Here is a 14,581-nt window from a genome sequence, read left to right as displayed (position 1 = left end):
TATATTATATATCATCAGTTAGCATCTGTTTTCCATGCTAGCATGGGTTGGATGGTTCAACTGGGGTCTCTGAAGCCGGAAGGCTTCATTAGGCCCAGTCAGATCTGGCAGTGTTTTCTACGGCTGGATGCCCTTCCTAACACCAACCATTTTATATATATATATATATATATATATATATATATATAATATATATATAATATAAATTGTAATACGCTTGTTTAACGTAGTTTAATTTTTCAAATTTTAACCAATCAGTCGCCTCTAATTGAGCTAAAATCATTTGCTGCATTTAAAACTGAGACAACATCCTGTTACTAATCCTAACCCTTTTATTTTCTTAACTATTAAATTAATTTAAGGATAACAATTAAGAAAAAAAAAGGAAAGGCTACAATTTAGGGTTAGGGTTTGGATTAGTGACAGGATGTTGTCTCATTTTTAGATGCAGCAAATGATTTTAGTCCAATAGAGGCCATCGATTGGTTAAAATTCGTAAAATTAAACTATGTTAAACTTACAAATTACAATTTTCTCAAGAAAGCCAAGAGAAAAAAATGTTTTATTTTGACACATTCTACCAGTATACGAAGTTTAAAAGTGTTTAGTTAACTAGGGATTGTGTTGAAAACTGCCGTTCAGAAGGAAAAGATCCCTAAATTTTAACCTTTCGTTTCTTTTTTCTTAATTGTTAAATTAATTTAATTGTTACGCGTGTGTCTACAATTTTTCGTTTTGTTTTTGTTTTTGCTTTCGTTTTAGCCTTTCGTTTTTGCCTTTCATGTTTTTTTCTTAATTGTTAAATTAATTTCAGGATAACAAGAAAAAAATACGAAAGGCTAAAATTTAGGGGTAGGGTTAGTGACAGGATGTTGTCTCAGTTTTAGACGCAGCAAATGATTTTAGCTCAATGGAGGCGATCGATTGGTTAAAATTCGAAAAATGAAACTACGTGAAACTTACAAATTACAATTTTCTCAAGAAAGCCAAGAGAAAAAGATGTTTTATTTTGACATATTCTACCAGTATACGAAGTTTAAAAGTGTTTAGTTAACTAGAAATTGTGTTGAAAACTGCCGTTCAAAAGGAAAAGATCCCTAATTTTGGCCTTTCGATTTTTTTCTTAATTGTTAAATTAATTTAATTGTTACGCGTGTGTCTAAAATTATTCGTTTTGTTTTTGTTTTCAGTTTTTGCTTTCATGTTAGTCTTTCGCATTTTTTTCTTAATTGTTAAATTAATTTAAGGATAACAATTAACAGAAAAAACGAAAGGCTAAGATTTAGGGTTAGGGTTAGTGACAGGATGTTGCCTCTGTTGTAGACGCAGCAAATGATTTTAGCTAAATAGAGAACATCGATTAGTTAAGATTCGAAAAATTAAACTACGCTAAACTTACAAATCACAATTTTCACAAGAAAGCCAAGAGAAAACAATGTTTTATTTTGACACATTCTAACAGTATACGATTTGTTTTGAGTTTTTGCTTTCATTTTAGCCTTTCATTTTTTTTTCCTTTATTGTTAAATTAATTTAATGATAACAATTAAGAAAAAAAAAAACAAAAGGCTAAAATTCAGGGTTAGGGTTTGTGACAGGATGTTGTTTTATTTTGGACGCAGCAAATGATTTTAGCTCAATAGAGGCCATCGATTGGTTAAAATTCGAAAAATTAAACTACGTTAAACTTACAAATTACAATTTTCTCAAGAAAGCCAAGAGAAAGAAATGTTTTATTTTGACACATTCTACCAGTATACGAAGTTTAAAAGTGTTTAGTTTACTAGAAATTGTGTTGAAAACTGCCGTTCAAAAGGAAAAGATCCCATTTTTTTCTCTTGGCTTTCTTGAGAAAATTGTAATTTGTTTGTTTAACATAGTTTAATTTTTCGAAGTGAGCTAAAATCATTTGCTGCGTCTAAAACTGAGACAACATCCTGTCACTAACCCTAACCCTAAATTTTTTTTTCTTAATTGTTAAATTAATTTAATTGTTACACGTGTATTTTGTTTGTTGATTGTTTAAATTATTTTCCATTGCTTTCGTTTTAGCCTTTCGGTTTTTTTTCTTAATTGTTAAAGGGTTAGGGTTAGTGACAGGATGTTGTCTCAGTTTTAAACGCAGCAAATGATTTTTGCTCAATTAGAGGCGATTGATTGGTTAAAATTCGAAAAATTAAACTACGTTAAACAAACGAATTTCAATTTTATCAAGAAAGCCAAGAGAACAAAAATGTTTTATTTCAACACATTCTACAGGTGTATGAAGTTTTAAAGTGTTTAGATAACTAGAAATTGTGTTGACATGTGCCGTTCAAAAGGAAAAGATCCGTTTTGATCAAATTGTCATCTCAGTTCTATTTTAACAAAACTATCCGATGACGGGAACGTGAAGCTCTGAGTAACAGCTTTTATTAAATTTCTGTTGCTTTTAAATAAAGTATATATATATGTGTGTGTGTGTGTGTGTGTTTGTCCCCTCTAACATCACTTGACAACCGATGCTGGTGTGTTTACATCCCCGTAACTTAGCGGTTCGGCAAAAGAGACCGATAGAATAAGTACTAGGGTTCAGGAAAAAATACTATTCTCAGGTAATAAGCACGTATACATTTACACATACATACATATACACAGACCAAAAAACACACACATACACTCACACCTACATATATAGACCAACACACACATACACACACAAAAAAAAACACAAGCAAGTATATATGGAAAAATATATACATATACACACAGATAAAAATAAAATGTGTGTATAAAAATCAATATGCACATATATACATATATACATATACATACACATATATATACATGTATATATAAATGCACACATGTATATATATATACACACACACATACATACATATATAAACATACATAGACACTCAAAATGAACATACGTGCACCTACATACACTAACAGATACAGGTGATATGCAAACATATACATAGAGACACACGTACACAAAAGTAAAAAAATACACACACTTATATATATATATATCTATATATAGACATATACACATACGTACATACATATAATATATATATATATATATATATATATATATATATATACATATATATATATATTTTGTGTCATCTACTTGAATGTTTTGCGTTCTTGTCCCATTTTGTATTTTTATATATATTTTTTATATATATATATATATGTCCTGTCTCTCACTGTTATATATTTATTTTTCCACTGTTTATATATATATATTTTTTACTGTTTATATGTTTGTACTGTCGTTACCGTCTTGCTTTTTTTACCCCTCTGCGAAAAGATCTCAGAATTTTAATTGATTTGCTTTTCGCGGGAAGGAAGTTTTCTTCGAAGTATACGTCTCGCTTTTATCCTTCGAAACGTTTAGTAGATGAAACCTTAGCGACTGAAGAAGGGGATTTTTCGTTGTGCTTATTGTCCTGTATCTCCTTTTTTTGCTTGTCTTGTTCCTTGGTTGTGTCTATGTTTTTCGTCTCTCTATGTGTTCGACGTCTTTTTGGTGTCCTGTACACATATATGCGTGTATATGTACATGTAGAGGTAGGTACGTACATATATGTTTATATATATGCATATGTTCTATTTTATTAACATATTATACGACTAAACGCACGCACCCTATTAAGTAAGATTGTTCTGTTTATCAAGTTAGCCTTGATATTAACTCTCACGCGACTCTGCATCTTTCTTTCTTTCTCTCCCATTCCCTTTTTCGTCTTTTTTCCCTCACTTAACTTGTCTCTTCCTCTCTCTCTCATTCTTCATTCTGTCTCTCCCTTTCACCATTCTTCATGGTCTCCTCGCACCATTCCCCTTCTTCTCTCTCTTCCTCTTGCTCCTCCTCCCCCATTCCGTCGTCCATCTGCGACGATACTTCCGTCGTAACTGCTATCCTGTCTTTTCTCGCCCGCCTTCTAAGGCTACTGGTCGACATTTTTTCTCTCTCGTCGTCCACTATAATCCAGCGTTTGCAATACTTTTTTCGTCTGGCGTTAACAGCCCTTCTTATCTTGTTCTCCCTGTCCTGTCTCTCACTGTTATATATTTATTTTTCCACTGTTTATATATATATTTTTTACTGTTTATATGTTTGTACTGTCGTTACCGTCTTGCTTTTTTTACCCCTCTGCGAAAAGATCTCAGAATTTTAATTGATTTGCTTTTCGCGGGAAGGAAGTTTTCTTCGAAGTATACATCTCGCTTTTATCCTTCAAAACGTTTAGTAGATGAAACCTTAGCGACTGAAGAAGGGGATTTTTCGTTGTGCTTATTGTCCTGTATCTCCTTTTTTTGCTTGTCTTGTTCCTTGGTTTGTGTCTATGTTTTTCGTCTCTCTATGTGTTCGACGTCTTTTTGGTGTCCTGTACACATATATGCGTGTATATGTACATGTAGAGGTAGGTACGTACATATATGTTTATATATATGCATATGTTCTATTTTATTAACATATATATATATATATATATATATATATGCTGAGACCCCCTTCGGTCATGACTGACCATGGGATTGCCCCTTGAACGTTACCCTCCCAGGCACAAGACCAGGCAAGGTTGTTTATGGAAGACTGGCAGTCGCCCATGCATACCAGCCTCCCCTCTCTATACCACCAGTGTAATCTAAGGGAAAGGCAAAGACCGATACAGCTTGGCACCTGTGACATCGCAACTCATTTCTATAGCTGAGTGAACTGGAGCAACGTGAAATAAAGTGTGTTGCTCAAGAATGCAACGCAGAGCCTGGTCCAGGATTTGAACTCACAAATCTCACAATTGTAAGCTCGGTGTATATACATATACACACATGCAAGCATATGCATATAGACCCATATACGTACATGCATACACACCTATATACATGCAAATGTGGACATAAAAGTATATATGTATATGCATGTACAAATGTATAATAATAGTATATTATATGACAAACAAAAAAGAATTAGCTATATAAGTAATAAGGAAAAAAAAAGAGATATAATATACACCAAAAAAAAAATAATTTTAAGGAATAAATTTAGATATCAAGAGAATAAAATAAAATAAAAATGAAAATATCAAATAGATCGGGAAAAATTAGTTGTGAAAATAAATAAGTAGTAATAATTATAATGGGTGAGAGAAGTGTATTTAAGAGCATGCTGTGAAAAAATAAAAGTATATAAAAAATATAACCTACTAAAAAATAATGTGTGTATATATATTTAAAGTGGTGGTTAGAACATTTAACTGAAGTATGTATTTAGTAAAGGGGGAAGAAAAAAATTTCTGGTAGATAAAGGTATATATGTAAAGTCGGGGTATTATAAGAAGAACTAAGGAGGGTAATAATTAGAATAAGATCAAGTATGAGGAAGTGGGTGGGGTTGGAGAAAACTTATTTAAGGTTAATGAAAAGGAATTTTGACATGTTTACAAGAAAAATCTTATTCATCTCTCGAATTCAATAGAGAGTTATTCATTTTCATAATATTATAAGATTCTTCAAGGCATAAAAAACATATCCTGTTTCTAAGCCTATAAGAAGGAGCTGGTTTTGTAATCTATGTTGTCTCTTTTCAGCCCATTTAAGAAGTACCTTTGAATCATTGGGCTACACATCGTGCTTGAGGAGACCTATTGAGTAAAGTAAAATCAAAATCAAAATCAAAAATCAGTCATAATCAAATGGAAATTGTAGATGTGCCACAATTTCGGGACGGCAGGCCCCTTAAATTTCCTGTTGTGGTCCTTGCTATCATTCATCCTGCAAGTGGACACAGGGATACTAGCATCACTGCATTAAGTTGGGAGAATATTGCATATTTAGGGAGAAGTCAGCTAGCTAATGATTATTGCTAATAGGTGGACCTAACCTACAACAGTTGTCATTGACAGTATTTAGTCAAGAATTAGCACTAGGAGGATCTGCATTCTGAAAGTTGACATGAGTCAATTAAAATATTGTTGATTACTTAAATATTGAAGCAGTCAGACATGAAAAATGTAAGAATTTAGAATAACTCAACATGTTTGTTTTATCTTTCAGGTGATTTAGGTCCTGTTTATGGATTCCAGTGGCGTCATTTTGGTGCTGAATACCAAAATATGGACAGTGATTATGCATCAAAAGGAGTCGACCAATTGAAACAAGTTATAAATCTGATTAAAAACAATCCAAATGATCGTCGAATAATCATGTCTGCTTGGAATCCATGTGGTTTGTATAACTATTTTACTAATTCTCTGTTGCTTCATTTATCTTTCTTAAGATGTTTCACAGTAGGGATAAAGGGTTTGTTACTGTAATCCCGATACTTACATTAGATGTGGAATATCCACCAATAAATACCGTATATCTAGTATGTCTCTTATAATTTTAAACATAAACTGCTTAAAGATAGATTTCAAAATTATATCACATTGTGTTACCATAAATGTTTCTTTCTTTTTTAACTTTAGAAAAAACCCCTAAAAAACAAATGAAAAAACAGGTATAGAAAATATACATGACATAATTTAAACCTTTTTTCTGGGCTTGGAATACACAGTGCATGCTCTCTCTCTTTCTCACATGCACACTTAACAATTGATTGACTATATAGCACAAGTTCGTCGCATCAGTACTTAGTCTACAGGCTAGTCATCTCAGTTGTTTAGTCATTGTAAGCAAAAATATGTAGTTAATGCTGTATGGAAAGACAGAAATGTTTGCTTATCCCTTTAGTGTTCAAACCAGCTGTAATAATCCAAAATTAATTCTCCTTTGTTTGTTCAAGCCGGACGTATCCAACTGCTCTATGAAATCGCTAAAAAAAATGAATAAATCATGTTATTGAATTCTCATAGCTAGTTAGTTAGTTAATTTTTTGGCTCAAAAAGCAAAAAGCAAGGCCATGTAGGGGGACATGGAGTTATGTACAGGGTGGTGTTCATGTAAAGAGTTCAGGCCACTTGAGGTCAAGGGAGACTTTGAACCGAGCGGTCGACGGTATCTTCACCATCTCGTCTGGCAGCTTATTCCACGGATCCGCAACCCAGACGGAGAAAGCCCCTCTCCTTCGATTGAGATGAAATTGTCGCAGATAGAGCTTTTCGGAATGACCCCGCAGCCGACGCTCTGGAGCAGGAGTGAAGAACAGCTCTTTCGAGAGGTTACACTTTCCGCTTATGATGTGAGCAAGAATGAGATCTCCACGGCATCGTCGTTTTTCTAGAGAATAAAGGTCGAGCGTCTTAAGCCTTTCTTCATAAGACAAATTCTTGTGACCAAGAACCATGCGGGTAGCCAGCTTCTGGACTCTTTCGAGATGCTGTATGTCTTTGAGGAGATAAGGAGATAGCATTTGAGATAATGCGAGATGAAGCCTTTCCCATCTTTATTCAAGTATAAATATTGTGAAATTGTTTAGACCACATGGTTTTTTTCAGCGTTTGAAGAGAAGTGTGTACCTTAGTTGTTAAAGAAATAGCATCAGCAAGTAGCGATTCTGACTTTAAAGGTTTTACTCTTGACGATATAGAAAATATAAATGAAAACAGTATTTTGTCTTTGGATGAATCTGATGTCGATATTAGTGACTATTTGTCGGATGAGGAATATTTTGAGAACAAAAGTAATGAAAATGATATCGTAAACATGGCAACATGGTCAAAGATTGCAATACCAATCACTATTCCCGATTTCACAGAAAACATTGGTCCACAACACAATTTACCTCCTGATGCTCAACCATTGGACTATCTATTTTCATTTTTACCAGAAAGATTTTTTGAAAATGTTGCGAAGGAAACAAACAAATATGTGCAACATTTAATTTCTATTTGCGGAAGAGACGATCCTCTATGGCAGCCAATTTATCATGCAGAAATGAGAGCGTTTTTCACAATTAATATTATGTTTGGTGTTAAACAGCTTCCTTGACTGTGGAACTACTGGAGGTATGGCGATCTATATATCTCAAGTATAATGTTGAAGACAAGGTATTCGAAAATATCTCAGTATTTGCATTTAACTGATTCTGCTAATGCCCCCAGCAAAAACGACCCAAAATACGATCCCCTGTACAAAGTACATCCTGTAATTGAGTTACTTCTTAATAATTATAAAGCTGTGTATCTACCTGGGAAAAATCTCTGTGTAGATGAAGCCATGATAGGTTATAAGGGCAGATTACATTTTCGGTAGTACATACCTGCTAAACCTACTAAATGGAGGATCAAGGTATGGGAAGTTTGTGAATCAGAGACTGGATATTGTGTAAACTTCAAGGTTTACACAGGTAAAAGATATAATGGAAACAGACCGCATGGATTGGGACATGATTTTGTATGGTCTCTTACTGAACCATTTCACCATCAGCACTGACACCTCTATTTTGACTGTTTTTTCTCTTCAGTGGCTTTGGCAGAAAATCTTGCCTGTGTAAGTACTTACACGTACCGAACTGTTATGGGAAACTGTAAAGGTTTACCCCGTGAAATTAAAACAAAATTTAAAAATGAGGGGACATTTTACAAATGCAAAAAGAAAATTTGTTAGCTACTGCTTTCAAAGACAAAAGACAGAATTTATTTCTGTCTTCTAATGAACAACCTGGTGTTGGCAGTGAGGGGAAACCCCTAGTGAATATTTGTTATAACAAATATATAGGTGGGGTTGATAAATCCAACCAATATCGGGCATATTACCCAGTTGGTCAACCTGGGAAGAAATGATGGAGGTACATTTTGTGGTTTTTAGTTAATTTAACTATAGTAAATTCATATGTTGTATATGTAAAAAGCCACAAGGTACCTCTACCACCAAAGGACTACGACCACTTGAAATTCTGGGTTGACATTGCATCTCAGTTACGTGAGGGCTTTTCTTCTAGAAAGCACAGAACTGGGAGAAAAGCAAAATAAACTGAGGTGAATGTCAGCAGAGAAAATATTGACTTTCATAAAGTTGAAAAGATAAATGGAAAGAAAAAGTTTGCTGACTGTGTTCTCTGCAAAAAAGGAAAACTGCAAAAGGGTATCAGATTGAGATTTCGTATATGTGTTCCTTTTGCAAAGTGCCCATGTGTAAAGAGTGCTTTAGACAGTTTCATGACAGAAATATGTCACAGCTATATCATCATCATCATCATTTAGCGTCCGTTTTTCATGCTAGCATGGGTTGGACGGTTTAACTGGGGTCTGTGAAGCCGGAAGGCTTCATCAGGCCCAGTCAGATTTGGCAGTGTTTCTACGGCTGGATGCCCTTCCTAACGCCAACCACTCCGTGAGTGTAGTGGGTGCTTTTTACGTGCCACCTGCACAGGTGCCAGACAGAGCTGGCAAACGGCCACGAACGGATGGTGTTTTACGTGCCACCGGCACAGGGGCCAGGTGAGGCTGGCAACGGACACGAACGGATGGTGCTTTTACGTGCTACCGGCACGGGGCCAGGCGAGGCTGGCAACGGACACGAGCGGATGGTGGTTTTACGTGCCAACGGCATGGGGGCCAGGCGAGGCTGGCAACAGACACGAACGGATGGTGTTTTTACGTGCCACCGGCACAGGGGCCAGGTGAGGCTGGCAACGGACACGAACGGATGGTGCTTTTACGTGCTACCGGCACGGGGCCAGGCGAGGCTGGCAACGGACACGAGCGGATGGTGGTTTTACGTGCCAACGGCATGGGGGCCAGGCGAGGCTGGCAACAGACACGAACGGATGGTGTTTTTACGTGCTACCATCACAAGGGCCAGGCGAGGCTGGCAACGGACACGAGCGGATGGTGCGAGGCTGGCAACGGACACGAGCGGATGGTGCGAGGCTGGCAACGGACACGAACAGATGGTGTTTTTACGTGTTACCATCACAAGGGCCAGGCGAGGCTGGCAACGGACAAACGATCGGATGGTTCGCTTAACCACAGCTGCAATTTCCACTGATGTTGATTTGGTTTGATTTGACTGTTCTCACTGGTCTTGCCGGGTCTTCTCACGCACAGCATACTTCCATAGGTCTCGGTCTCTAGTCATTTCCTTGGTGAGACCTAAAGTTCGAAGGTCATGCTTCACCACCTCGTCCCAGGTTTTCCTGGGTCTACCTCTTCCACAGGTTCCCTCAACTGCTAGAGTGTAGCACTTTTGCACACAACTATCTTCACCCATTCTTGTCACATGCCCATACCAGCGCAGCCGTCTCTCTTGCACACCACAACTGATGCTTCTTAGGTTCAACTTTTCTCTCAAGGTACTTACACTCTGTTGATTTTGAACACTGACATTACACATCCATCGGAGCATACTGGCTTCATTTCTTGCGAGCTTACGCATATCCTCAGCAGTCACAGCCCATGTTTCACTACCATGTAGCATGGCTGTACGTATACACGCATCATACAGTCTGCCTTTTACTCTGAGCGAGAGGCCTTTTGTCACCAGCAGGGGTAAGAGCTCTCTAAACTTTGCCCAGGCTATTCTTACTCTAGCAGTTACACTTTCAGCACACCCACCCCCGCTACTGACTTGGTCACCTAGGTAGCGGAAGCTATCAACTACTTCTAGTTTTTCTCCCTGGAACATGGTAGACGTTGGTCTCTGCACATTTTCAGTGTTTATTGCTCCTGAGCATCTGCCACAGACAAAAACTATTTTCCTAGTTAGCCTTCCTTTGATATTGCTACACCTCTTATGTGTCCATAGCTTGCACTTGGTGCACCTTATAGAGTTTCTACCTACACCTTTTTTTACAGATCGAGCAGGGCCATCTACCTGAAGGCGTTTGTGACTTGTCTACTTTCCTACATATTAGGACTTTGGTTTTGGCTAGATTGATTCTGAGGCCCTTCGATTCAAATCCTTGCTTCCACACCTGAAACTTCTCCTCCAGTTCTGATAGTGACTCAGCAATTAGAGCAAGGTCATCAGCATAGAGGAGCTCCCAGGGGCATCCTGTCTTGAATTCCTCCGTTATTGCCTGGAGGACTATGATAAATAGGAGGGGACTGAGGACTGAACCTTGGTGGACCCCGACCTCTACCCGGAATTCTTCACTGTACTCGTTGCCAACCCTCACCTTACTAGCAGCATCCCTGTACATGGCTCGCACAGCTCTAACTAACCATTCATCTATCCCTAGTTTCCTCATTGACCACCAGATAAGGGATCGGGGAACCCTGTCGAAGACTTTCTCCATGTCAACAAAAGCCAGGTTCAGGGGCTTATCTTTGGCTAGGTATTTCTCCTGCAGCTGTCTTACCAGGAATATAGCATCAGTAGTACTTCTTCCTGGCACGAACCCAAACTGCATCTCATCTAAGCTAATTCTCTCTCTAATTAGTTGGGCTATAACCCTCTCCGTAACCTTCATTACCTGATCCCACAGCTTGATACCCCTGTAGTTATTTGTATCTAGGGTGTCACCTTTACCTTTGTAGCAGCTGACTATTATGCTGCTACACCAGTCATTGGGTATGACTCTTTCGTGTATCACCTGGTTAACTAAACGGGTGAGTAGGCTATAGCCGACACTACCAGATATTTTGAGCATCTCTGCAGTAATACCTGATGGGCCTGGGGCTTTCCCTGTTTTCATGCCTGTAATTGCCTTAACTACTAAGGAACTGTCGACTCGGATTGCTAGTCCCTCTGTTGGGTCAACATTCGGCAGACTCTCTTTATCCCATTCATTTTCCTCATTCAGCAACCTTTCATAGTGGCGTCTCCAAACCTCTCTCTTTGCATCCTCATTTAGTGCAAGTGAACCGTCATCCTTGCGAACACATTTCTCTCCTACCACATCACGATTCTCTCTCACACACTGTCTTGCAACACGAAATACCTCAAGTCTTTCATCCTCCCGGCGCAGGACATTGGCAAATTTTTTCTTATCTACTTCCCCTCTGGCTAAATACACCTGCCTCCTAGCTTCCCTATATAATTTTGTATATTCCTTTTCATTTTATTATAAATAATATGTGAAAGTGAGAAATATTAATTTTCTGTATGTTACACACCTGTATTCACTTTTGTCTCACCTGTTAATGAGATTTCTTTTATTAGATGCATTCTGTTACGTAAATGAATTTGTTAAATTGTATAAGAGTACATAGCTAATGGTATATTGACTAGTAAAAGAGTTTTGTACTTTATTTTCAATGAAGACGTTTGAATGAAATATAGAAAAAGAATAACATTTTGTACTGATTATACCTGTATTTTAATTAATTCAAATTAATGTACCTCATCTTGAAAAATGTAAAATTGTTGGCAGTTGACATTTGGGATAATTTTAGTAACAAATTAAACAGGTAAGTTGTATTAAGAATATGAATTTTAGTTTTTATTCATAATATTATTGTTTTTACACCTGTTAATTAAATTTGCCTGCCCATAAAAGTCAAATTTAGTCAGAAAGATCAGCTAAAGTTATGTAACTATAAACCACATGCATATAAGCACCCATTTACAAAGTTTCAAATCTGTATGTAGAAAATTAACAAAGTTACAAGCAAATATTGTGGACACCTCACTTGAACCTGAATAAATCAAAATTGATGTGAACAGATCAGCATTACATTTGACAAATAAATCTGAACACTAAAGGGTTAAACAAAATTCATTTTTGTAAGAAAGCAAACACAGATGTGATGATATGCAGTATCATGAATTTATATATATAGGTGCAGGAGTGGCTGTGTGGTTAGTTCCTTGCTTACCAACCACATGGTTTTGGGTTCAGTCCCACTGCATGGCATCTTGGGCAAGTGTCTTCTACTATAGCCTTGGGTCAACCAAAGCCTTGTGAGTTGATTTGGTAGACGGAAACTGAAAGAAGCCTGTCCTATATATATATAGAGAGAGAGAGAGAGCTAGACCCAGGAAGACCTGGGTGAAGCATGACCTTCAAACATTGGGCCTCACCGAGGCAATGACTAGTGACCGGGACCTCTGGAAATGTGCTGTGCTGCAGAAGACTCGACAAGCGCAAGTGTAACCATAACCTTGTGGCCTATGCTAGGGGTGTAACCAGTCCACTTGTGCATGCCTTTTCTTCATTGGACACTAAACTCTGCTTGCAAAGACCAGTTGAGGCAAGTGAAATCGAAGTCGAAATCAAATTCGGTGACTGGCATCCGTTGCTAGTGGAGTGCTAAGAGTACCATACAAGTGAGATCATTGCCAGAGCAACAAGCTGGCCTCCGTGCCAATGGCACATTAAGCACACCATTCTAGTGTGATTATTACCGTGTCGCCTTACCAGCACTTGTGCTGGTGGCATGTGAAATATTCGAGCAAGGTCGTCGCCAGTGCCACTGGACTGGCTACTTTGCAGGTGGCACGTAAGAAGCACCATTTGGGTGTGGCCATTGCCAGTACCACCAAACTGGCCCTCGTGCTAGTGGCACGTAAAAGCACCCACTACAGTCTTGGAGTGGTTGGTGTTAGGAAGGGCATCCAGCTGTAGAAACTCTGCCAGATCAGATTGGAGTCTGGTTTGCCAGACCTCAGTCAAATCGTCCAACCCATGCTAGCATGGAAAGCGGATGTTAAATGATGATGATGATGATATATATATATACATATATATATATATATATATATATATATATAATATATATATATATATATATATATATGTATATATATTTATTTATATATGTATGTATGTGTGTATATATGTTTGTATGTCTGTGGTCACCCCCTCCCTCCAGCATTGCTTGACAACTGATGGTGGTGTGTTTACGTCCCTGTAACTTAATGGTTTGGCAAAAGAGGCTGATAGAATGAGTACTAAGAATAATTCCTGGGGTCGATTTGCTCGACTAAAAAGGTGGTGCTCCAGCATGGCCACAGTCAAATGACTGAAACTAGTAAAAGAATAAAAGAATAGCCACTAAACCTTTCCTATTTTCTCTCCCTGTTTATTTCTGTGTTCCTTTCTGTTGAAGAGCGTAGGCTCGAAATGTAAAAGACTTTCTCACTTCCTGAGCATTAAACTAATACATCTGTTTGTTGTTTACACACCTGTCTTCATCTTTTGATTTTTTGTAAATTCTCTCTATATATATGCAATTAAAATAAGGATACAGGAAAAGCCCACGGTCCTTCAGGAATCAAAGCTGAAATGCTTAACCTATTTGGGTAGGATATAGCCTAGTTACTCATATAAGTAAATCAGATTGTACAGGAATGTGTCATAATCAGTGATGGTGTTGTAGTGTTATAACCAGCTAAGGGTAAAGGAGATGCCTTACTAGTAATTGAGCACTATCAAATTGCTGAAGGAGGTCATAAAAGTTATGAAGAGAGCTATTAACCAATTTATTATAAATAGAATTGGATTTGATGAGATGTATTTTGGTTTTGTTCTGTGGAGAAGTACTACTGATACTATCTTCCTAGTGAGATGGCTGTAGGATAAGTATTTACCCAAAAGTAAACCATTTTACTTGACCTGGACAAAGCATTTGACATGATCCCTTGCTCTCTCATCTGATGGTCAATGTGGAAATGAAGGGTGGATAAGTGGTTGGCAACAGCCATCCAAGTCATATTCAGGTACACTATCATATCAGTAAGGTGAAAATTGGCAATG

The 14,581-nt window shown here is 37.4% G+C and overlaps 1 protein-coding gene across 1 annotated transcript in view; it reads left to right on the top strand.

Annotated features, from left to right (window-relative positions):
- Positions 1 to 6,027: 6,027 nt before the first annotated feature.
- Positions 6,028 to 14,581, top strand: part of LOC115230618 (thymidylate synthase) — a 29,565-nt gene continuing 21,011 nt past the window's right edge. Inside the window, exon 1 of the mRNA XM_029800757.2 lies at positions 6,028 to 6,225. Coding sequence (XP_029656617.2) covers positions 6,114 to 6,225 — 112 coding nt within the window. The 5' untranslated portion in view covers positions 6,028 to 6,113. The remainder of the gene's footprint in view (positions 6,226 to 14,581) is intronic.

Source organism: Octopus sinensis, unplaced genomic scaffold (genome assembly GCF_006345805.1).
Source record: "Octopus sinensis unplaced genomic scaffold, ASM634580v1 Contig15930, whole genome shotgun sequence".
Taxonomy (NCBI): domain Eukaryota; kingdom Metazoa; phylum Mollusca; class Cephalopoda; order Octopoda; family Octopodidae; genus Octopus; species Octopus sinensis.
This window is presented reverse-complemented; position numbering and strand designations above follow the sequence as displayed.